Here is a 25,844-nt window from a genome sequence, read left to right as displayed (position 1 = left end):
ACTATGAAAGAGATCATATGCAAGAGCAACCGTTCCCATAGAAATACATGCAGCCATGTAAACAGAAACCAGTTTTCACCTGCCAGGTGCTGGTCACATATATATTCAACTTGGTATGCTATATAATTTTCTGTTTTAAGTATAAGGTAGTTGTCAAGGATTTTAACAGTTACAATGAAAGTACATGTAGTAAGAAATTGCCATAATGCAACATTCTTTTTTATACATTTTAGGAAGTTCAACAGATTCAAGAAACAGATCCAGTTGTTTGCTGATAAATTACTGCAGGTCATTGGTATCATCTAGAACCAGGACTGTTTTAAAAATCATACTAGTATGTTTGGAACAAAATCATGCTAGTATATGTTAGGAATTTAACCTAAAACATGCTTTAATTATGAAGGTTTTGGTCAAATTTTGTTTTACAAAATAATGTTTTTCAAACTTTCTATTCAAATTTAGCAAGAACATTGACACACATGTAATCCCAAATGGTTTTATGTTAGATTATTGCTTTATTTAAAAAACTTGCATATAGGGTCTGTAATGATTTGAGATAATTATGTAAACAATAAAATGCTTTTTTGGTGACATATGCGGGATATGAATGTAGCGACATTGCAGAAAAATACATTACCCGCATTAGCGAGTTATGTAAATTTTTTCTGCAATCATTGCTCCCTTCATTACCTGCATGAATCGTCAAAAAAAGTTATATTGTTTATATTTACATCTTTCTTTTAACAAATTAATAAATTGTTTGTAGAGAGTAAGTTAAATTTACTATATTATTTTTAATGTGCATCAGTACGTTAGCTAAAAGAAACAGCCAAATTGTCTTCAATGGGAATGTGAGTCTGCATTGATATCCTGATTATTTCAATGATTTTTCTAAGGTCATTATAGGTTTCGACCAATCATTAAACAAGGCGTTAACTATAAGTTTCCATAAGAAATGGAGGAAAGCATACTCATTAGATGTAAATATAATTCAGTAAACATATTGATTAACATAAACATTGACTTGTGTTCTTCTGCTCACATGAACAGATATGATTTTAAATTCCTATTCAAGAGCAAAAACAATTTGATGAAAAGTTCATGTCAACATTAGGGACTTTTTTTCCATCAGTATAACACCTGTACATGTACCTGGGTTTTTTTTTATCTGAAGTTTATGATACAGATAGATATTTTTTGCCTACATCTGTAATTTTTCTGTGTAACTTTTCTGTACCTAAATGATAACTTTTTTGTACCTACAACTATAACTTTTCTGTACCTAAACAATAACTTTTCTGTAACTTTATGTATAACTTTTCTGTACCTACATCTATAACTTTTCTGTACCTAAATGATAACTTTTCTGTAACTATATGTATAACTTTTCTGTACCTACATCTATAACTTTTCTGTACCTAAATGATAACTTTTCTGTAACTATATGTATAACTTTTCTGTAACTATATGTATAACTTTTCTGTACCTACGTCTATAACTTTTCTGTACCTAAATGATAACTTTTCTGTAACTATACGTATAACTTTTCTGTACCTAAATGATAACTTTTCTGTAACTATATGTATAACTTTTCTGTACCTACATCTATAACTTTTCTGTACCTAAATGATAACTTTTCTATACCTATATGTATAACTTTTTTGTACCTAAATGATAACTTTTCTGTAACTTTAATTTGTAACTTTTTTGTACCTAAATGATAACTTTATTATAACTTTTTGATAACTTTTTTATACCTATTTATTTTTATGAAAAAAATAAATTGTCAATAGTTACACTCTAGTTATGACTTTTTTGTACTTAAGTAAAAAGTTACAATATAGGTATAACTTTTTGATGCTAATTTGGAACCATAATTGATCAGATGGTTCCAAATTGTGCTAACTTAGTTATGACTTTTTTGTAACTTTTTTAAGGGCTCATAGGTATAACTTTTTAGTGCTTTTTTTTTGTATGGGTATACTCAAGGTATCTATTAATTAAAAGGTATAAAACAACCAATGAACTATTTTTCATTACACTCTATACATTGCAAAGCTGTTTCACGCCACCATGTCCGTCTCGTCAAGAGCACTGCTTTTAAAAGCATGTTTCATTACAAAACATAAACAAAAACAATAATTCATTATACTCCAGATATCAATCTAAAATTTAATAAGAATTTAAATAGAAAATATGAAATTGATATTATTAACATCATATTCATCTGTTCACGTATTCTATCAACATCGATTAACACAGATTATTTGAACGCAGAATATAAAACTGACATTATATCGAGTAGTTTGTCCCACACAAATTATTCTTGCGCTAAGTTTGCGTGACAGCCTAGGGAGGTTAAACATAGTTCAACTCCCAAAAATGACAATATTCGAGCTTTGTTTACAAAACAAAGAATTATGAATTCTGTATCTTGCTTATAACTTGATATTTAAGTTTCAAATTTTCACACAGCATTATAAATTTCTATATCTATCAGTATAAACATTGAAAATGGAAAAATAAAATTTGAAGTCAAATCGTGTACAAGTCCCTTTAATACCAAGAAATTGGAAGAGTACTGTCTTTTGTTTTATATATTTTGAACATCATTGGTTCTTGGAAATTACCAATTTGTTTTGATTTTTTTTTCAATCAGGCTTCACTAATTAATAATCAACGAAAATTCCTTTAAAAAATCCGGAAATCGTCTGAATTTTTCGGATTTTACAATCTTGAGCATGCGCATTACATTCACGATAAATCACGAGATGTTCTTTAGTTTATGTTTTCACAATATCACATTTGCATCGATAAACTCAAAAACAACAATACAAATACGTGTAAATTTTCATTAAAAATTTGCTATATATTCTGTTCATGAAAGAAAATATGGGAGATAACTCTAACTCAGTGCGTTTAATATGAAAAATTCCAAGAGTTCTGAATGTCAACAGGGTGTGCAAATTTGATGTATCTATTTTGTAAATGCCCGACATAATATGCAATGTCAACCCATGCATGCAGGGGCTAAAGTCTAGTAAGTTAAAAATGAACAAGATTTTATAATGCATCATAGAAGCAGAGCTGTTGATTGTAACAATAACTATCTGAAAACTACTTGCCACGCCCATTTATTATGCAATTGGAAGATTTTTGAAAAATTTTGTCTTTTTTCCCTTATTTTGCCTGCTAATGGACCTCGGGGTGGTAAGGTCATAAATTTCATACATTATTTTTCTCTCATCCTAGATAAACTTCAAATCGAAAATGGTCATTATTGGCCTTGTAGTTTTAAAGAAGTAAAATTGTTAACAGATGATGCACGATGGACAAAGCATGACAACAGATGAAGTCCAATTGTGATAGGTCACCTGAGTGACTGAGGTGACCAAAATTTATCAAAAAATACAAGTGCAGTAGCACCTGCTGTTATGGCCACCTTTCAGGGCTCTAAGTTTAAAATTCAGGTTGCCAGCAGTAAATAAAATAATTATAATTTATTGTTAAATAAATGTGAGATGAACATTTTTAAAATTCAGGTCGCCAGCAGTAAATCTTTTTATCATGTTTAATACTGAAATCTGATTGGTTTAGATGCAGTTGATAATCCGTTCTATTGACCTCAGCATAAGCAACACACTTAGCAACGGGTGACACAACGAATTGTTACATGCGCATAAATTATGCGCGTACGGTTCGCCGTAGAATTCACGTAAAGCAGTTAAAAGATCTCTAAAATTAAGACATTCAGTATTATAAAATATATAGTGCCTGTTTGGGAGGATAACAGTTGAAATTGACACCCCTCGAAATTTTGAAGGAAATATGACCTTGACTTTGATATTTGACCCTTTATCTCCTTATCGGGGCAACATAACAAAATTTTGATGGTTGAATAGTTAGGAACATAATTCTCAACATTTTTTATCTACATTGATTTTCAAAATAATGCCTTTTAAAATATTTGTTCTGTTTGAGATATGTTATCAAAGTTTTGGACTTCTGGCCCCTTAAAACCCCTAATTACGTAACGCATGATAAAATAATTATAATTTATTGTTAAATAAATGTGTGATGAACATTTTTGCAACCTAAACATATATCAAAATATTTTTCAGTAAAGTGCTATAAAAGAAAGACTTCAGAGCTTTTATGGCCCCTAAATTTTCTTGATATCAAAAGAAAGGTCTTTGATATAAAACATATTTTGTTCAACAAGTGTTTAAAAATTTGTTACCATTCTTGAGATATATGGTAAAGACCGTTTTCGGGCCGACCCCTTATCTCCTTCTTGGGGCTATTTGACAAAATTTCGATGGTTGGATATTGACTAAAGCATCATTCTTAGCATTTATTATTTTATATTGCTTTCCAAAATAGTTGTCCTTTTTGAGATATAATTGATCCAGGTTTTGGACTTCTGGTTCCTTAATTAAAACCCCTAATTACATAATGCATGATAAAGTTTTTATTATGTATAGTTCAATATGTGTAAGATGAACATTTCTGCTTTTTAAACATATTACAAAATATTTCTCAGTAAATTGCAATGGAAGAAAAACTTTGGAGCCCTTTTGGCCCCTAAATTGAAGGGACAGTCCCTTTTTCTTGACATCATATGAAAGGTCTTTAGATATTAAACATATTTTGTTTAAAAAGTGTTTAGAAATTTGTTACCGTTTTTGAGCTATCTGGGGTAGGACGTTTAAGGGGCCGACCCCTTATCTCCTTATCGGGGCCAGATAACGAAACTTTTATGATTGAATATTGTTTAAAACATCATTCTAAGCATCTTTTATTTTATAATGCTTTTCAAAATGTCCTTTTGAAATATAATTGATCGAAGTTTTGGACTTCTGTCCCTTTAAAACCCCTAATTATGTAACGCATGATAAAAATTTTTAAAATGTATAGTTTTATCAGTGTAAGATGAATATTTTTGCTTCTTAAACATGTTACAAAATATTTCTCAGTAAAGTGCAATGGAAGAAGGAATTTGTAGCCATTTCGGCCCCCTAATATGAGGGACCAGCCCCTTTTTCTTGATATCAAACGAAAGCTCAGTAAATATAAAATTTATTTGCTCTATATGTTATGTTAAAATATTTTCAAGAAAGGAGATAAAGAATGAAAACCATTCAAAATCACGCCGTTTTTTCAAACTTGATTTTTGGGTTTAGGCAAGCCTCGACGCCTTTGAAGCCAGACAAGCATAAATGCCTTATTACACATCTACAATCTTTCGTCTACAATCCCTGAAAACTTAAATCCATATCTCTTTTCATTTAAGAGGAGATAACAGGAGAAGCAAAGCCTCTAAAAATCGCAAAAACGTCAATATCTCCCGAACGGATATGACGTCATTAAAATAAAAAATCATAAATATGGTTTTTATCAATATCTACAAGATATGAAATTTTCACAAAAATCAATCGAGTAATTTTCAAGAAATGGCTTGTACAAAAAAAGGTAAGAAAAAAAAAATAATAAAAGGGAAAAAGAAACAAAGCAATAACAATAAGGTCTTCCATTGAAAACGGAAGACCTTAATTGCACGTTTCATGTCTGGCAAAAATAAAATAATAATTTCCATCCAATCATATTGGTCAAAAATGACACATTATCTTTCTTTTTGAAGTTTTCTTTTACATTGATTCTTGAGAGACAAGTCTACTAAATCTCAAAAATTGTACATTGTTTCCAGTGGATACGTGAACATGGTGAAAACAATATTTCGTTCGAATTCTTTCACATTGGCGTAACAAAATAAGTTTACCTTCTCGTTATGTTAAAGTCTCACAAAAAGTACTCGACATAATTATTTGTCTCATGCAGTTTTGCATATAAAACTTCCATTGCATGAAGTCTCTTCTTTGTATATATTAATAGAGGACTGAAACATGCCATTTTGTTTCTTATGAAATTTTGTAGAACCCGACGTAAAATTTTTGAAAATGAACTGGTTTTGGTCGCCAAATAGCGACTGGCTTTTAATTCAAGTCGCAAAACATGAATTAAGTCGCAGCTTCAAGCCCTGTTTTTAATCAGCGGCCACCTTTAATCAGCAGCCACTCCCCATGAGCGGCAGTTTCAATCCCATCCATTTTGTTTTTCACTATATTTTAACTCATTTAAGCATGCAGTCACCTGTCTAACACACCCAGCGGCCAGTGTTTTTAGGTCCCGTCCTTTCAACATGCCTGTTTTCAATGGCCATTTTGTCCGTTTTGTCACATGACTTCTGACTGTCACACATGACCTCATATCAAAAGAAGCCATACTTTCAAAGCTGGTAATGGGTTAATGACAAATAATTGTGTACTTTAATTTGAATTCTGCTAAGATTTAATGATATAGTTCATTATATCACCTGGTTTCTGTTGTTTATATCTCTATTCAATTCAACGTTTTCAAATGGTCAGTCTTAAGTTTAACATGAATATATTAGCCTGAATATTTATGACAAATTTTGAGTAAAAATCAAGCATTATAAATAAATCTACATGAAATGGGGAGTGAGAAGGGGTCTATTCATATAAAAAATAAGACCATGGCTATATAGTTTAGTAAACAAGGTTTAAAACAAGGTTTGTCCTAATGTTCAATATCAGAGATTGTGTCATGATTTTGTGTGACAATAATTTGTTAATTATCTCCACAACACAAAAAACAAAATAAACAATGGTTTTTTTCAGAAATCAGTGTAAAATAACAAGAGGCCCATGGACACATCGTTCACCTGAGCAACAATAGCTCTATGTGGATGTTCAAAGATATTGTGTCAAATGGCCCCCTCAGTAGAATAATAAAAAATAAATATCTGAATTTTACACTTATTTTTGCATATACTTATTCTTAGACATATGTTACTTTATGGAATACCATCTTATCGAAATTAAGCTATTTAAGATATATAACTTTAGTTTTGGTAGGGGTACACTTTTAACTTCTAATCTGCTTTGTTTTAATCCCCCCAACTTTATAAGGCATATGAGAGCATACACATATAAGTACATTTTTTTCTCAACTTTCGTACTTATAAGGAGCTATTCTAATTAATGTATTGACAGGCATATCACTCTATTGTACTAAGGCCCACCCATTATTTTCATCTTTATTCAAAACACAAAATGGCTACAAACCAAGATAATTTTCCTCTTTTTGGGGCGAACCCCCCCCCCCCAGTTTCTCTTAGAGAGGTGTTTATCTTCATCTTTATCTTTCCTCGTCATCAAGGACTAAAACAAAGTACTGCCATGTAAAAAAAAAACCAACTTTCTTTTCTAAATGGTAATGTCTTATCAAAATGGCCTGAGAATAAAGACGAGCATGCGCTGTAGTTCTGTTAAGGTTTGGAGAGTGTTTAAAATTTGACTCAGCAGTGGTTAAGTAACAAATTCCTGAACAAGTAGCCAACTTAACCTCTATCAGGATGCAAAGGAGATTTCCTAAAAAAGAACATCTATTTAATTCAATATTGCCAATTAAGTGACAATTTATCATGTAGTTTTCAAGATGAAGTTAAAATCATGAATTTCATAATTTAAACAGAACTTCATGAAAATCAGAATCATGCAAGTAGTTTTCTCAGATATATATGGAAGTAAAGAAGATTTTCTAAGATTTAATACATTTACACTATATGGCAACATAAAAATATATAAACTGTTAAAAATGCAAAATTGTTAACAGATGACACACACTGCACGGTGACGGACAAAGACCAATTGCGAGTGGCTCTGGTGACCATAAATCTCACTTGTTCAATAGAAACCAAAATACTATATCCACAGAAATACATCACCTTTGAAATAAATATGTATACAGCAAATGTACTTACAATAACTAGCAGAGATGGTGATGGTGTCATCCTTTTCATATCGATCATTGACATAAATGTAGGGAATTGTTTGTTTTGGGCTCCGACAAAAAATAATCTACAAAGTAATGAATTAAAAATCATAATCTTAAAAGATAACAAACTTAATTAATCCTGAGATAATATAGCAATAAGGCCAGCATTGTTTTATTTTTAGGTTTACGAACAACAAAATGATAAAATTCCATAGGAGGAGAAAATTTTAAAAAAAAAAATCACTTTTGACCTACAATTTTTTTTAGGTTTATGAACCACAAAATTGTAAAGTTCTGTTAAAGGAAAAAAAATTTCGACATCATCTTAATTCTAATATTATTAAATGAATTGCAAATTCATGATTGTGGTATATAACTGCATCAAGTGTAGCATGAAGACGTGCAGCATGTGAAAAAGTACTTAATCTGTGAAACATCTCACTGTACAATAATTACAACAATTAAGTACAGTAGATTATTAGACATACAACTTTGATTACATGTAGCAATGTTCATTTGTCATTTTATTGGGATCAAGTCATTTATCATTATAAGAATCTCTAGTTATAGTTGTATCATATAAACATTTTATGTAAAAATAGTTTTCCAATTTATTTGTTAAGGGTAATCTTTGTTAATACTTCTGAAACAAAATTTCATATAAAATGGTTGAAATAAGGAATGCTATATATAAATTTATAGTCAGAGGTGTTTAAATTATGGACATGCATCATCATTAGACAATGTTGCTTTAGAATATGTTAACCGTCTCTCAATAAATGATATCAGGATTTCATTTTATTCTGCATTTTGTATGCTCAAGTGACCGGTTCCTTTCCACTTGCAACAACAACATGCATTAATTACACATCAGTCTGACAAGATAATTCAATTATTTTGAGTTGTTGATCACGGCATTTTCAATCCCTGCAAACAAATTTCAGACTAAACCATGCCATAACAAACACAAACCTCAGTTCAATATATTTTTTCGCGCCATATTTGACAGGAAGTTGTTGCATTACTACATAAGATCCCGATATGAAATCCCCATCCCGAACAAAGTTTATATCAGGTCAAAAATTTGCTGTGGGAAAAAAAAAATTCCTTTAAATTTGTAATTTTATTTTTTTTCTAAAAACTTGGAAAACCAAGCGAAGGGTTTGTAAACCTAAAAATAAAACAAGAGATGTTTGTGAAACACTTAAGCCCCCCTCCCTTGGAAACATCCATAAAGAAAATGAGCATAAACTGCAAATAACTGGAATTTTTCTAAGTCCAAGGAATATAACTCTGTCAAAAATTGCTCTATCATACCCTACATCAAAATTGACCTAGATATTATTTAAATAAACCTGTATACCAAATTTCATATCAATATGTGCACCATATGCGAAGAAAATGAGCAGAAACTGCAAATAACTCGAATTTTTCTATGTTCAAGGGCCACAACTCTGTTGAAAATTGCTCGTTCCAACCCAATATCGAATGAGACCTAAATATTATCATGATTAACCTGTCTACAAAATTTCATTCCAATATGTTCATTCTCTGCGAAGAAAATGAGCAAAAACTGAAAATAACTGGAATTTTTCTACGTCCAAGGGCCATAACTCTATAGAAAATTGCTCGATTGTACCTAATATCAAACTTGACCTAGATATTATCATGATAAACCTCTATACCAAATTTCATTTCAATATGTTCATCATCTGCGAAGAAAATGAGTGGAAACTGCAAATAACTGGAAGTTTTCTAAGTCTAAGGACCATAACTCTGTCGAAAATTGCTCGATCGTACCCAATATTAAACTTGACCTAGATATTATCATGATAAACCTGTCTACAAAATTTCATTCCAATAAGTTCATCTTCTGCGAAGAAAATGAGCGGAAACTGTAAATAACTGGAATTTTTTTACGTCCAAGGTCCATAACTCTGTCGAAAATTGCTCGATCATACCCAATATCGAACTTGACGTAGATATTATCATGATAAACCACATTTCATTTCAATATGTACATCCTCTGCGAAGAAAATGAACGGAAACTGTTGGTGGACTGACTAACTGAAAGACCGACAGACAGCAGCGAAGAAATATGCCATCCCTTCTTCGAAGGGAGCATAAAAATGTTGGCCTAATTAACAAATTATAAAATATTTTACTCTTTGCATGTATTATCGGATCGAATTTTGATTGCATCATTTTAGGGATGTTTACAATATTTCATATGACATAGACTTTTTAAAATATAAACAGTGGACCCTCATTCATCTGGATCCTTTCATTTCCAACTAATACATTAACCAAAATTTGAACATCAGTTTTCAAGTTATAAGGGAAATAGGAAACCTGGTTCTTTGTAATGAAACATAGGCATATGCCTTGTTTTTGTTTAAATTCGTCAAATTTACTGGTAAAAGTTTCACTTTAAGCAGATTTTTTCATTTGCTATGAATACAAATAAACATTTTATATTGTTTGTCACTTTAAGTTTTAATTAAGGTATTCGATGTATAATGAAGGGGTATTGAACATTTTGAATTATTTTAATCTAGTTAAATATGTATTGCTAGATTACAATGAAATTGAAATGAACCAAATTCACATGACTGACAACATATAAGGGTGCAAAACACAGTTTTATATGTAACGTTATAAGGACGTTTTCAGATGAGGGGCAAGCAAAACTGACCCCTATAAAAATAAATTGTTAAAATATGTTACATATATATTCATACATCAATAGAAAGATAAAATCGTGAATTTTGTAAATATTTAAAAATAATGCACATGTAACTTAATGCTAGAATTTATTTGGCACTCAAAACATGCGGAAAATGGACAAAAGGATGCCTCTAAATGCAGTACACCCATGCATTTTAGGCTCCCCCTAAAAGCAGAATGCAACCAAACCAGCCAGTTTTATTTCTGTACATTTTCAAGAACAAGTCCTTAGGCATCATTTCATAGTATTTTCAGGGTACATTCGCCAGCTTTTTAAAGAGCTATGTTACCCGCTAAAAAATTCATGAAATTCTGCATGTGTAAAATCGGGATGTTTTTGGAGTTACCGCCCTTTATTTTAGAGTCTCACAAAATTAATTTTTAAAATTTTTCTACATACTTTTTTCATGTATTCGAAAGATAATTCACTATATTATGCAACTGAGAGTTTAAAAATTTGATTTTCATGTATACCGCATAAAAATAGCAGGAAAATCCCTACCCATCATGCTTTCCCCCAGAGAAAAACCCCCTGGATTTTATACGAAACTGTGTTTAGCTACCTTAAAGGAAATAAAATATTTTTGTATGCCACTTTTTAATGCTTTGATGCAAAGAGGAGAATATTACAAACATTTTGGTGTACGCAAAGTTGAATTTAGTGAAAAAATGGCCGAGATATTGTCATTTAAGTAGGATGTGTCAAATACAAAGATAGACCTTTCCAACACGACTGTGCAGTTCAAAATTCAAAACTGACTTTCCACTTACTAATTCTACTTTGTTTAATGAATTGAACATAACCAATGGTACTGCGCATTTGACACTGATGACAAACACATTTTTAAAAAAAATAATTACACCCCCCCCCCCCCCCCCCCCCCCCCGTCTAAAACAATTTCGGATACTTTACACAATTGTCTATTTGAATTATGCACACATGTGTAATCATTTCATATGAACTTTTGTTGAATTAATAGAGCGGCTCAAAAGTCCATAACCGGATACTCATTTTAACACATAATTAAATACACATACACATAAACTAAGTGTATCATATTCTCTCTATTCTATTATTGGAACTAAAAGTTATGAACTCATGATCGGAGCGGCTTTGTTGACATGACGTCACACTTAAAAATGTCACAATGCTAATGCATCACAATGTAAAACAACACGTCACAATACACAATCGTATACCCAACGTCATAAAGTGAGAAATGAAACATGCACAAAGCATGTTTTACATTTATTTAATGCTTGAGGGTCAAACTAAAACTCTACTGACTGAACAAAAATGCTAACGCAGCAATTTTGTAAGATAAAAACAGATCAACGTTATATTATGTGTTCCCTTAATTAAGGGTGCAAAACACAGTTTTATATGTAACGTTATAAGGACGTTTTCAGATGAGGGGCAAGCAAAACTGACCCCTATAAAAATAAATTGTTAAAATATGTTACATATATATTCATACATCAATAGAAAGATAAAATCGTGAATTTTGTAAATATTTAAAAATAATGCACATGTAACTTAATGCTAGAATTTATTTGGCACTCAAAACATGCGGAAAATGGACAAAAGGATGCCTCTAAATGCAGTACACCCATGCATTTTAGGCTCCCCCTAAAAGCAGAATGCAACCAAACCAGCCAGTTTTATTTCTGTACATTTTCAAGAACAAGTCCTTAGGCATCATTTCATAGTATTTTCAGGGTACATTCGCCAGCTTTTTAAAGAGCTATGTTACCCGCTAAAAAATTCATGAAATTCTGCATGTGTAAAATCGGGATGTTTTTGGAGTTACCGCCCTTTATTTTAGAGTCTCACAAAATTAATTTTTAAAATTTTTCTACATACTTTTTTCATGTATTCGAAAGATAATTCACTATATTATGCAACTGAGAGTTTAAAAATTTGATTTTCATGTATACCGCATAAAAATAGCAGGAAAATCCCTACCCATCATGCTTTCCCCCAGAGAAAAACCCCCTGGATTTTATACGAAACTGTGTTTAGCTACCTAAGAAGCCGGTCATTTTGCACCTTATAATTTTTTTAAAGAGTTATTTCCCCTTGATGAAAAAAAGAAAATTTCAATTTCGTCAAAATATCTGAGGTAAATAATTAATTTTTTTTCATATATAATAAAAAGAAAGTTTATGTATGTATTAACCAAGAGAGTTTAACGATTTTTAAGTTACTTTTTACAATATCTTAATAAAACATACGTTGCCCATAGACTTCAATGCAAAATTCAATTTGAGAATCTTTAAATTAATTCTATGTGGCCTCATAGGCAATCTTTATGTCAAATTGTAAATTCTAATCATTCCATTTATACAAGATATGACAAAGACAGGAATTAAGCATTATCAAACAATGACCTTGAACTTACACAACTGCCTCTGGGTAAAGTTCATGACATATGCACAGGTCATAATTGAATGTAATTAGTTGGATTAGAATCAAAATTTTGAAAATTCCTTTTGTGGAGTATTTTATTTGATAACACCTTCAAAATGATGTCATGATTAAGAATATCGGACCATTCATTTATTAGGTACAAAATGTGGTTATTATACATCAAATACTTTAAACCTGATATTTTCTTTTCAGCATTTTGTAGGGAAACAAAACATGACACAAGCTTTTTTTAGTACATAAGGAATTTTTAGCTCAATATCTCAGTAACTGGATGACTGACATTAAAACTTTAGTTGACCATTGGAAATGCTTCAATAAAGCATTGTAATCATAGAAACAAGTGAAAAGCTGCCAATGTTAAACAGCATGCAAGCCAGATTATCTTTTATGTGAACTTCATCCATAATCAATTTGTCAATCCTGAATTGATAATCACTACCTATTCAGACAAATGAAGTACCCTATCTGCAATATTCTGCTGGAACAATTGATCTGCAAAACATCTACTCCCTATCTTCAGAACTGTAGGATTTATCCATACAATAGGCGTATCCTACAAGCAATATTCTATAAAAGAGACTTAGTTAAACAGCTGGTATTTTTTTCATAAATTACCATAATGTATCGTGTATAATACGCACTCGTGTATAATACGCACCCTTGATTGATGAATACAATTGAATGGAAATGTTTCACATGACATGTAAAAAAGTTTTTATAGTCAATGTATTGACAGGCATATCACTGTATTTTACTAAGATCCACCCATTATTTTCATATTTATTCAAAAGTAACAAATGGCTACTAACCAGGATGATTTTACCCTGTAATATTTTCTTAGGAATAGTGATAATGCCTTTATCCCTGTAACAAAATGTGTCAGACCTATGGAAACTGTTTTAACAGTGTCGTTTTTATTTACTTGTGTCTAAAAAACTATCAAAGTTAATGTGGAATTCATATAATTCTGAATCATCGTATAAAGAGGGGGCCCCAGAAAGTAGTTACAGCATATCATTTTTTGTTTAAGTATTTAACGTTTAGCGAGACATTTCTAATGTATGATCAATCAAAATTTCAGCATCAATCATAGAATTTTAAGCAAGATACAGAGCTCACAATTTTGCTAGATTTTTAACTTGGTATTTCCTATTCAGCATCTTAAATGTAAACCAAAAAATGGCCTCATATCTGTGTACAAAGCTCATTATCTTCCTTATAATTTGAAGCTTCACACTCAAATATGGTTAGTAAATAGAAATTGTAAACAAACAGGAGAGACATGCAGTAAAACAAAGAGCACAATTTATTTTTCAAAATGAATCATATATATACCTAGTATATATTTCCGTCAGCGATATTAAACAGATTAAACTGAATAAACTCTAGAAAATGCTGAGCATCTCAACAAAACACATTCATTTGCATTAATCAACCATTACGCAAGAGATCATGATCATACCGAGTTTTTCTAGTGAGATATTCCAAGGGTTTATGGGGAGCAGAGTGGACCGTAAACCCTTGGTTAGTGAATAGGGGTACCCTATACACACAATATTAATGCAAAAAAAAAGAAAAAGATTGAAGTTCAACAGCTGGTTAATTTTTGCACCAATATTCGTAGGCAGTGATTTTGAAGGATTTTGAGAAAATCAGTTTTAAGGATACATAAACTCCTGGCCAATGATCCTACCAATACAGTGTTAATTATGTAATGTACTTATTTAAGCTTCCATCAGCATTTAAATTTCAACCACGAAATCAACTAAAATTTGTATTCAACAAATACTGTAGAAGTGGAAAATGTTACAACATTTTTAATTTCAATATGTATGTAATCAGACAATTTTCTGTGAACATTAAGCCACCGTGAATATTGAGCTGGGTATTCCTGCACCATCTCTGCATGTTTAGGCCGCCATTTCAGATGTTACCGAAAGAAAGATGTGTGCATGATCAGGATCAAAGTTTCCAAACATAAATATTGTACTTTTAAGACCAGTTTAAAACTAGAGGAACTGTGAGCAAGCCTACAAGTGATACTGTAAAACGAGAAAATATGGCGCACTACAAATTTTAGCGCCTTTGGCGCAACTGCATCTGAGCGCTAAAATAAATAGTGCGCCAACGATTTTCCATATGTATTAAATTTCTTCCAAGTTGCTAAACAATGACGTCAGTCCATTTTTAAGGCTATATAGAAGTCAGATGCTCTCGGTTCTGTTTGTTTAAACAATTACACAGGTAAACGGTATGGGTTATCGGGTATAAGTGCCTAAACATTGATTAATTCAGTTTTAATTGCATTTTAATATCTCTCATTAGCACCTTGAAAATTGGGCTTCTCCCCATGCCACTTCCATTTCGCGCCTCGAGGTGAAAATGTGATTAAGCGACTGAGCGTGGCGATTGTTAACACTGACAATACATGATTGATCATAATTTCTTTGATCTCTGATTAGTGGATATAAAGATAACAAGACGATACCTATTTTTTGTTGTATTATTTATATGTAAAATTACTGTGAAAAAGATTCTCTCATGGTGATCGAAACTCATGGTAAATGTAGCATTCGATTTCACTTTTAGTTTTTGTTAGTTTCGAGACTCTTCTGGTGTTATCCAAGTTGACATGTTAAATTCAAAGTCCGATAACTCAAATTTGTTTACCAACAAAAATGACATATCATCGCCATAAATGAAGATTTCATATCTATCTACTGACGATTTACACAAAAGTAAGTGTATTGTTCTCAAAGACAGTTTACCGTGCATGCGAGATAGAAATCAAAGTCGTTGTGTTCACGTGCTTGAGTGAACACAGAACTAAATTTTGGGCGTGATCGTTTATCAAACAACAACATTGTTTGTATTCTTTTTTTAAAAGAAAAGATGCATGCACTAAAATATAATTGCGCTAAGGTACTGGCACTTGCGTTTGCGCTAAAATACGTATGCACCAAATTTTCTCGTTTTACAGTACCCCCCCCTTTGGACTTGGAATGTATTTGATGCACCATTATTCTTTCAGTGACCTTGAACTTGCAAAAATGACCAAAGCTTATGATCAGGACATATTTACAGGTCACTAAGCATTATTTGTGTCAAATTTTAGCTTTTGATCATTTTACATATTATGATATGGCCTAAACAGAAATTATGCATTCTTTTAAACAATCACCTTGAACCTGGACACCTGAACCTGGGTCAAGTTCATGACACACCTTCAGGTCATAAGCAATTTTTGAGTTTTAGGAATTCCAATGTTTCTCCATAAAAAATATATAGACCAGAAACAAATTATAAACTTTTTCTTTCCAATGACCTTGAACTTGCTCTAATGACCTTGGGTCAAGTTCATGACACATCCTCAGGTGATAAGAAATCTTTGTGTGAACTAAGTATGGTTGAATTGATTTGGTTTTCCTCGAAATTAAAAATACCATGAAAGGTACTTAAACAGGAAATTATGAAATTTTTAGACACATTTACAGTGTTGATAAAACCACAGTTCTGGGTTAACATTAACCCTTTCACGTTTACACTGGTCAAATTTGAAAGGTGAGCCGTTTCCATTTAAATATAGCATTGTATACAGTTGAAAAATTTTGAGTCTAATATATAAAAGATCAAAATATAATTAATGCACAAAGCTGGATATCTTCATATGCATACTAATATATAATACTCTTGTATTGAGATTTCATATTTTATGCATCTATTGAGCTTTTTAATAAATTATTTTGCCCCTGAAAATGAGTAAAAAGTCCCATATGTAAAAGGTATAAAAGACTCATGAGATCTGATATAACATATACTATACCTAGACATACTGAGTGCACATCCATTCATTGTACCACAAACAGATATAGCTATAAGAACTGGCATAACCCATGCCATGATACCCATGGAATAATCACCAAAGGTCTGAAAGAAAGGAAATATATCATGCAAGCTAACCTTTCACGTCATATTTTTTACACATCATGAAATGGTTCAACCAACAAAAAGGCCCAAGGGCCTTTAAATTCACCTGATTATATGACAACAATGTAAATGATCCACACAATTACAATTTGAAATTTATATGATAGGGGAAATTCGGGTAATTCTGGACAGCAATTAGGTCATTGCTATTCACAAAGACTTTTAACTATAACTTTATTAGTTACTACCAGTATATATTTTTCTGAACATATGTCAAATTTACTTATGTTATCATTCTAAAGTCAGTGTAACATATCACTTTTCTCAACAATTTTTTATTTACTGACAAAACAAAAGACTTCAGCAGAATGGGGTAATTCCAGACAAAGAGCAGATAATTCCAGACAGTTTTTGAGACAAACGGGACAAAATTTTGTAGTTATCCTTGTTTTATTGTTTGTTTCCTTTATATATTAGATTGTTATACTTTCATGTTAAATACTGAAATCTGATTGGTTTAGACGCAGTTCATAATTTGTTCTATTACCCTCAGCGTTAGCAACGCACTTAGCAATGGGTAACATTATATAAATAGTGCCTGTTTGGGAGGGTAACAGTTGAAATTGACACCCCGAGAAAACCATTGTCAACCGACGCGAAGCGGAGGTTGACAATGGTTTTCGAGGGGTGTCAATTTCAACTGTTATCCTCCCAAACAGGCACTATTTATTTTGTTATACTGAATGTCTTTTTTTAAATTTTTAAGAAAATTTTACTGCTTTTATATAGGAATAACGTGAATTCTACAGCGAACCTTACGCGCATAATTTTCGCGCATGTAACATTTTTAATGTAACCCTTTGCCAAGTGCGTTGCTAACGCTGAGGGTAATAGTAAATATTATTAACTGCGTCTTAACCAATCAGATTTCAGTATTTAACATGAAAGTATAACAATACAAATTGTTACATGCGCAAAAATCATGCGCGTACGGTTTGCCTTAGAATTCACGTTATTCCTATCTAAAAGCAGTGATGTTTTCTTTAAAATTAAGACATTCAGTATAACAAAATAAATAGTGCCTGTTTTGGAGGGTAACAGTTGAAACTGACACCCCTCGAAAACCATTGTCAACCTCCGCTTCGGGCCGGTTGACAATGGTTTTCTCAGGGTGTCAATTTCAACTGTTACCCTCCAAAACAGGCACTATTTATATAATGCTATGCGTGCATGAATAATACCCAGCAGTAAGTTTTAGTTCTGGAGAGAGACACGCTTAAAGGTCCTCCACACACCTGGGAAAAGTTCTGCCTACAAGCCCACTCTTCCAAACGGATTTTTAGCATGTGTTCGACTTGAAAATTACCGTATTTTTGGGAAAATAGGTTGATACTTTTTTCCCCTGACATGTGGACCTCGCCCTATTCATCGCTTCGCCCAATTTATGTTTTGTTTTTTTTTTTTGGTTGGAATTTTGCAAAAATTTATGCAACCCTCCAATAAAATCATGAGTGTTTACTATAATACTGCTTGAATTTCTGTGTAAAAATCGTATGGACTTATATACTGTATATACAATATACAATATACTGTAGTAATTTATCATTTAAACAAAATTAAATGTAAATAGATTTATTTCTTCTTACATTTCTTACTTAGATCACTGACTGAATCATTAAATGCTGTCATGCATTTTGATCGTGTGCTTACGATAAACAGGAAATCGATTTCACGCGGTAAAAGTAAAATGAGAACCGTACAAAGGGTAATTACGGGGGGAAATATCGTCGGGTAGAAATTAAAAAAAAAACAATTTGTTTTCATAATAGAATACCTGAACAAGTTTTTTTCTGTATATTCAACTTAAAACTTTCGATGAAATTTTAGCCAGGTGTCTCTGAAATCAGTCTGGGTAGCGCTGACTTTGTTTATACACAGTTGAACTCTCGGCACGTGCTACTCATGCCTGCAGGCTTCAATAAGATCAGAAGTTGACTCGTGTGTATATACACAGTAAAAAGTCACACAGAGACACAGGGTGGCATGTGCTACTGTAATCGTGTCTCCAGGCTAGGTAACTATCCCCCGGATAACACCAGTTTTGTACACATGGCAGGGAAGTAATAAAAAACGATCTTAAATTAAAACCGGCCGTACTGAATTATTTGGTTTGAAAATGTTGACGCAATTTCAGACATTTTCTTACGATGTTTTCAAGAAATACATTTTATTTCCCTTTTGTTTAAAACTGTGAAATAAGATTAAAGGCTACTATATGATAACGTTATTGGTTTAAACCATTTATTCATTAGAACTAGCGGTAATTTTTCGACCAATTCTTCGAAGTCGACCTATTTATACTTTTTTTTATTTTATGGCTAAAAACGGCCTCCTTCGCCCAAAAAACCGTATCGACCTAATTTCCCAAAAATACGGTATATCCCCAAAAATCTCACTTTTTGAAGAAAAAATCAACTTTTTACATCTTACTGCTGTTAATGAAAATAAAAAACCCTGCTGTATTCGAAGTCGGGACCTGCGGATTGGTAGACTTAAGGAACACCCACCGGCCACAGAGTCAAGATAGACAACAAATAAAGGTGGTATAAACTGTTTCACAATGCGCTGTACTCCCCATGTTGTGATGTACTGTCATAAAAAGTAGAAGTCATGCGGTGTCAAGGATCCTTAATGAGAGAGAAATTTATGGCCTAGACTCAACATCCAAGTCTGTTTTTGTATTTCTCGGATTTTAGGTTGATCCCGTTTATAGGGCAACAAAGCCTGTTTTTAGAAAAAAAAATTAAAAAGTATAAATTGCGGAACTTTGAAGAATTGGTTCAAAAGGACTATATTTGGTATGGTCGAATATCTGCCCCCAATTTTTAAATACTATCGTTTACAAATGAAATCTTCATAAATCATTGTACAGAAGATGCTTATCACTATATCTTGGTTTTGGTCATCATTGCTCATTTACTGTTTATCTAGGATATAACCTTAATGACCAAATTCCCACAATTTTGCAAACAAATGAAAATGTTGTCCTTTTTTCTTATATTTTGCATTGGGAAGAATAGAGCGCTGGTCTGCTCAAGTTCGATTTTAACATATATTTTTGTTCATATAAGTATACACATCATACTAGAAAATGGTACTTGAGCAAGCCTGCGCTAGTTGTTTCCCAGTCGAAATACCATCAGAAAACACCCATATTTTGCTTCAAAACATCAATTTATCAAAACAAGACAATTTTCAGGACGTCATTTCTACATTTTGACGTCACTGTGGTGATAACCTTTTTACACACTTATTTTTAATATGACTTCAACAATCTTCCACCTTATTTTGAAAGCTCTTTATAAAATTTTAATTTGGGGGGCAAAAAATGCACAATACTGCACATAGTCCTTTACTGCTAGTTTGAATGAATACACGTAGCAGTAGTTTAAATCAATAATGTTATCATAGAAGCTTTTTATCTTAATGGTTTACTGAGTTTTAAACAAAAGGTAAATAAAATGCATATCTTAAATTTACACATCGTAATTTTCAACTCACTTGATTCAGTACGGATTGTTTCATTGATGACTTAGATCGTTTTTTTTGTGATTGAGTTTCCTGCCATTCGTAGAAACTGATGTCAACAGGGGGATTGTAACCTATCCCGTAGGCTTGATTGAACAGCACATGCAACCTTATGTCTTTGTTGTTGGTAGAGTCTGAAGTGACATATTAATTTTCATTTCACCCTCTAATGTTACTGGTCATCTATTGCCATTGTAATTATGCGTCAAGGTCTTTGGTCAACTTAACTTTTAAACTATTACTCATATATCGTACAGTATGGCTTAATCAATGTGTACATAATCATGATAATCGTTCACACCTCTGTGTGACTTTTTTACTGTGAATATACACATGGGTCAACCCGTGATCCGAAGCCAGTAAACATACTGTAACTGTACTACAGTACCGTCAAAGAGGATCCCGGTTTTTAGCACACCCCCGCGGTCCAAATTGCAACGCGGTTTAAGACAGTAGTCTCAAGTAAAACCGCGTATCCCCATGGTAAAGTTGTCCAGCAAATCAACACCGCCGCGGTCTTGATGATAATTTACAGGTGAACAAATGTATCGGACTGAAACGCGAGTTATCTCCCCTGACTAAAAAATAATTGACAACTACACGACATTACATGTATATATCATTTTATTTAATGGAAGTATCTAGAATAACATACGATATATATTTTTAACTGTTAAATTTATAGAGTGTGTTTAAGATCATTCAATGCTATTTCATTTAATTACTTGACGATGTATTTTTACAATCCATTCAAAAGGACATAACCGAATATTCAAGAATTGATAAGTATATGCTTGGTAATCTGATTATAATTTTTTTTTATTCAGTCTTATTAAATTGAGAAGAAGTATTGAAACTTTGGTATTTAATCTACCTAAACTGCTTACTGAGTAAATTAAATTGATGAAACACTTTTGGCCATCTATGTCTGTACGATCGAGTTTCAACAAACTTTCAGCCAGTTTGCAATACAATAAGTACACATTTACATGCATTGATTATTATATATTTGTATTTTGTGTGTATTTTAAGTTCTTAATCAACTTGTTCATTGGCAAGGTTTTCTGTACAAGTGATACAATACACGATCTGGAAAACAGCGAGCTAACCACTTATCATATATGAGTATTTGCAAAGTTTTTTACGGCAATATAAAATTATAATGAGTGCTGTTCTCTTATTCTAACCTAGCCTGAACATCACCGCTGACTTTAACTCAATTATTTATGGTGTTATTCTTTACAAGAAATGGAATGAGGTAGTTAATTTGCATTACAAAATGACATAGGAAATTGCACATGTAATTAAATGCATGCATCTCGAATTACTTTTGAAATATTCAAATGCAAACTATTTTTGTACACATTTCCTTTATTGTGTAATATATTCTATAATTATAAGTCGCGCTCATTTCCTGTGTATAGTGATTAACAAACCCAGGGTAGAAAACGACATGCCCTAGGAGTTTTCACACCTATTCAAGAAAAAAGAAAATCTCCAATTTTTGTACAGCTTCGTCTAACCATATAACACCAGCCATTACCTATCTTACAGAAGAGGCTTCTTATTATTATGACTGTTGCCAATCTAGATCTTAATTACGCTCTTTATGTGAAAGAGAGAGAGAGAGAGAGATGGGGGGAGAGAGAGGGGGTAATGCGCTTAAGCCCTCCTTTCAATTTGCTTCCAATGCCACTGCATTCATTTGAAATATACTTATATTAAATATTCCTAAGTTTAGTATTCATAAAAGAACAGGGACAGTATACATTGTGATTGAACACAACATGCAGTTTAAGTTTGAGTCCACGTGCTTCACCTGACAATCAAATCAGCCCGCGAGCTGCACCATGTGCTCCTTCCATGATAAAACAGTTTCGTTCTTTAGTTTTTAAGTAAAGAAGAACAAGAGATGTTTGTGAAATACTTATGCCCCGGGCCTCCCTTGGAAACATCCACAAAGAAAATGAATGTAAATTGCAAATAACTGGATTTTTCTAAGTCCAAGGAGTATAACTCTGCCAAAAATGGCTCTATCATACCAAAAATCGAACTTGACCTAAACATTATTACTATAAACCTGTATATGAAATTTCATATCAATATGTGCACCTTCTGCAAAGAAAATAAGCGAAAACTGCAATTAACTGGAATTTTTCTATGTCCAAGAGCCATTACTCTGTCGAAAATTGCTCGATCGTACCCAATATCGAAATTGACCTAGATATTATCATGATAAACCTCTATACCAAATTTCATTTCCATACGTTCATCCTCTGCAAAGAAAATGAGTGGAAATTGCAGATAACTGGAATTTTTCTACGTCCAAGGGCCATAGCTCTGAAAAAATTGCTCGATCGTACCTAATATTGAACTTGATCTAGATATTATCATGATAAACCTGTATACCAAATTTCATTTCAATATGTTCATCCTCTGCGAAGAAAATGAGTGGAAATTGCAAATAATTGGAATTTTTCTACGTCCAAGGGCCATAACTCTGTCGAAAATTGCTCGATCATACCCAATATCGAACTTGACCTAGATATTATCATGATAAACCTGTATACCACATTTCATTTCAATATGTTCATCCTCTGCGAAGAAAATGAACGGAAACTGTTGGTGGACCGACCAACTGACTGACCGACAGACAGCAGCAAAGCAATATGCCCTCCCTTCTTCGAAGGGGGGCATAAAAAAGAAGTATGTCAAACAACAAAGTATTTAACACTGTTTATGATGTTTAATTTAATGCTTGACACTGTGTTTGTAAAGTTTATTTTGTTTTTAATGTTGTTAACGTTATTCTCTCTCTCTTTCTCTCTGTGGGGGGGACATGTTTAACACGTTTTACATTACAGTTTAAGATGACAGTAAAATGAAACAATAATTTATTGTTATTGTTAGGTAAATTCTATTATATACAGGTTGAATTCTTGGTGGTCGCTTGTTACATGGATTATCGCCCTGCCTCATACCCGTGTATTCTGTGCATTCAAGCGAAGAGTGATTTCCAGTGAGTGCAATGGTTTCACATCATTGAAACAGTCATAAAGCATTGACAGTCTCTCTTTTTCTCTCTCTCGTTTACTTCATATTGAAGGTTTTATATACAGTTTCTTTGCGGAGGAGAGGGGTGCATTTTAAACATGTTTAACAGTTTAAGATTGCACTAAAATGAATAACTATTCATTGTTATCACTGTTGGTAAAATTGTTTGAAACACAGATTGAATTCCTGATGGTCACTTGTTACACGGATTATCCACCACTCTCATTACATACCGGTGTGTTCTGTGCGTTAAAGCGTAGAGTGATTTCCTGTCAATGCAATTGTTTCACACCTTTGTGTAAAACAATTGGGGCTAAAGTCAAATACAATTTACTTTGACAATCTTGAAACGCTGAAGAGGTGGAGGGGCGGTTATAAAAAACGATATTTGCAGCTAATACTATTTGTGTTGTAGCTTCATATTAAACACATAAAATTATATCGATATAATTTAGTATTTTAAGGGTTGAGTAAAATTTTCATATCGTGCCGTTGACGTAAATAACGTGTAGCATGTGCCTGTCACGGACTAGGTTAACATGACCATCGAGAGACTGCTGTAAAATGAGCTACAAATTGATATTAATTAAAACAAATTTTGTAGTCGGAAATTTTTGAAATCATTTAAAAATCTAAAAACAATATTTTATACTTCTTACCCTCTCCTTTATTTAGATTATATTATAAAAATGATTAAAAAAGCTTTATCCACAATTCTTTAATGAAATTTTTTTTTTTTAAATTGTAAAGGAGTTTTGAAAACGTGCATTCAATACGTATTACTAATTATTTTATGTGAAATGAAAACAATACATCAGACATGGCCAGTATAGATGGACTCGCAGTGTTAGGTGGTCGTCTTATTGTCTAATAGCGTACAGGTAAAAATCTCTGATCACTTGTCCAACGGTAGGTCACACCGTCGCGGTTTAAACATGGCCGCAGCGAGGACCTCGATGATGTAACCGCGATGGTGTAACGCGAAAAGGATTGAATAACTGCGAGGGGAGGTTAAATACTGGATCTGCGCTGACAGTACTGTATATTAAGGTGTACAATATTTGTCGTAATATGAATTTTCATCAAGTATTACTTGATGAAAATTCATATACATACAGTACCATACATTATATTACTCACAATGTCATTACAAAAATTATCAACGGGACAACTATCAGGGACGTATATACTAACAGGCTCTGTTATATCTAAGTCTCTGCAACTATCGAACAATAGTTCAAATGGACGAAAAAAAAAAACAACCCTGGTGATAAACTGCTAAAAACAGTGAATTTTATATTTGACTGTTTAATTCTTTCAACTTTGAGCCTACGATAAGCCAATCCCGGGGGATAAGCCGGGGCTTGCGCATTGGAGAAAAAAAATACCAGCCTATGCCCCGAAAAATACGGTATATGGTAGTAGAGAAGAAGATTTTCTTAGATTTAATACATTTTTACTATATGGCCATATTGGCCTCACCCTAGAGCCAGAACCCCTGACCAAGGGGCCATAAATTTCACAATTTTGGTAGAGGGCTTCATGGACATCATTATCATGCAACCAGTTTTTTCTTCACATGCATGGGAGTAGAGAAGAAGATTTTTGAAAATTTGGCTTTTTTTGCATATTTGGCCCCGCCCTTGGCACCTCAGGGGTGGTAGAGCCATTAATTTCACAATTTAGATTCTTCTTACCATAGAGATGCTTCACACCAAAAATGGTAACAATTGGCCTGGTAGTTTTTAAGAAGAAGTTAAAAATGTAAAATTGTTAATGCAGGACGACGGACGAAGACCAATTGCAATAGGTCACCTGAGCGACTCAGGTGACCTAAAACCAGGTTCGGACAACGAAGCTGACACAGATGCCGCCATCAAGGGATAATAGCCTGACTTCGACTAGGTGAGCTAAAATTGCTAAAAGTTTACAACATTAAATACAATGCCAATAACAACAGACAATGGAAAAATTTTAATCGGAAAAGCTTACTTAAGCCTTTGGCTCAAGTGAGCTAAAAAAGGTGCTTGAGCAATCAAACAAAATGTTTTTTTGTCACAAAACAAAATAGAAGTACCCATGACTTAGCTCTGAACCTCCCTCTAAAAACAAAATAAATCGATGTCATGGCATTATAATATCAGAATACTTTGTTCTCATTTATTTTTTCTACAGGGTTTTGACTAGCTAAGTACATATTTCAAAAGTTCTAATGATATTCCTTTGGTTCTGGGAGCAGAAATTACAGATGTGCTTTTAG

The 25,844-nt window shown here is 32.6% G+C and overlaps 1 protein-coding gene across 3 annotated transcripts in view; it reads right to left on the bottom strand.

Annotated features, from left to right (window-relative positions):
- Positions 1 to 25,844, bottom strand: part of LOC128155595 (large neutral amino acids transporter small subunit 1-like) — a 110,278-nt gene that overhangs the window by 27,033 nt on the left and 57,401 nt on the right. For 2 of the 3 annotated variants that reach the window (XM_052817378.1, XM_052817376.1), the window contains exons 7-8: positions 16,839 to 16,942; positions 7,844 to 7,940 (exon numbers count right to left, since the gene is read on the bottom strand). In XM_052817378.1, the coding sequence (XP_052673338.1) occupies positions 7,844 to 7,940; positions 16,839 to 16,942 (201 nt within the window). The remainder of the gene's footprint in view (positions 1 to 7,843; positions 7,941 to 16,838; positions 16,943 to 25,844) is intronic. The other variant, XM_052817377.1, reaches the window with a different exon arrangement.

The sequence above is a fragment of the Crassostrea angulata genome, chromosome 7 (assembly GCF_025612915.1).
Source record: "Crassostrea angulata isolate pt1a10 chromosome 7, ASM2561291v2, whole genome shotgun sequence".
Taxonomy (NCBI): Eukaryota; Metazoa; Mollusca; class Bivalvia; order Ostreida; family Ostreidae; genus Magallana; species Magallana angulata.
Note: the sequence above shows the minus strand (reverse complement) of the source record. Positions and strands in the feature narration are given on the sequence as shown.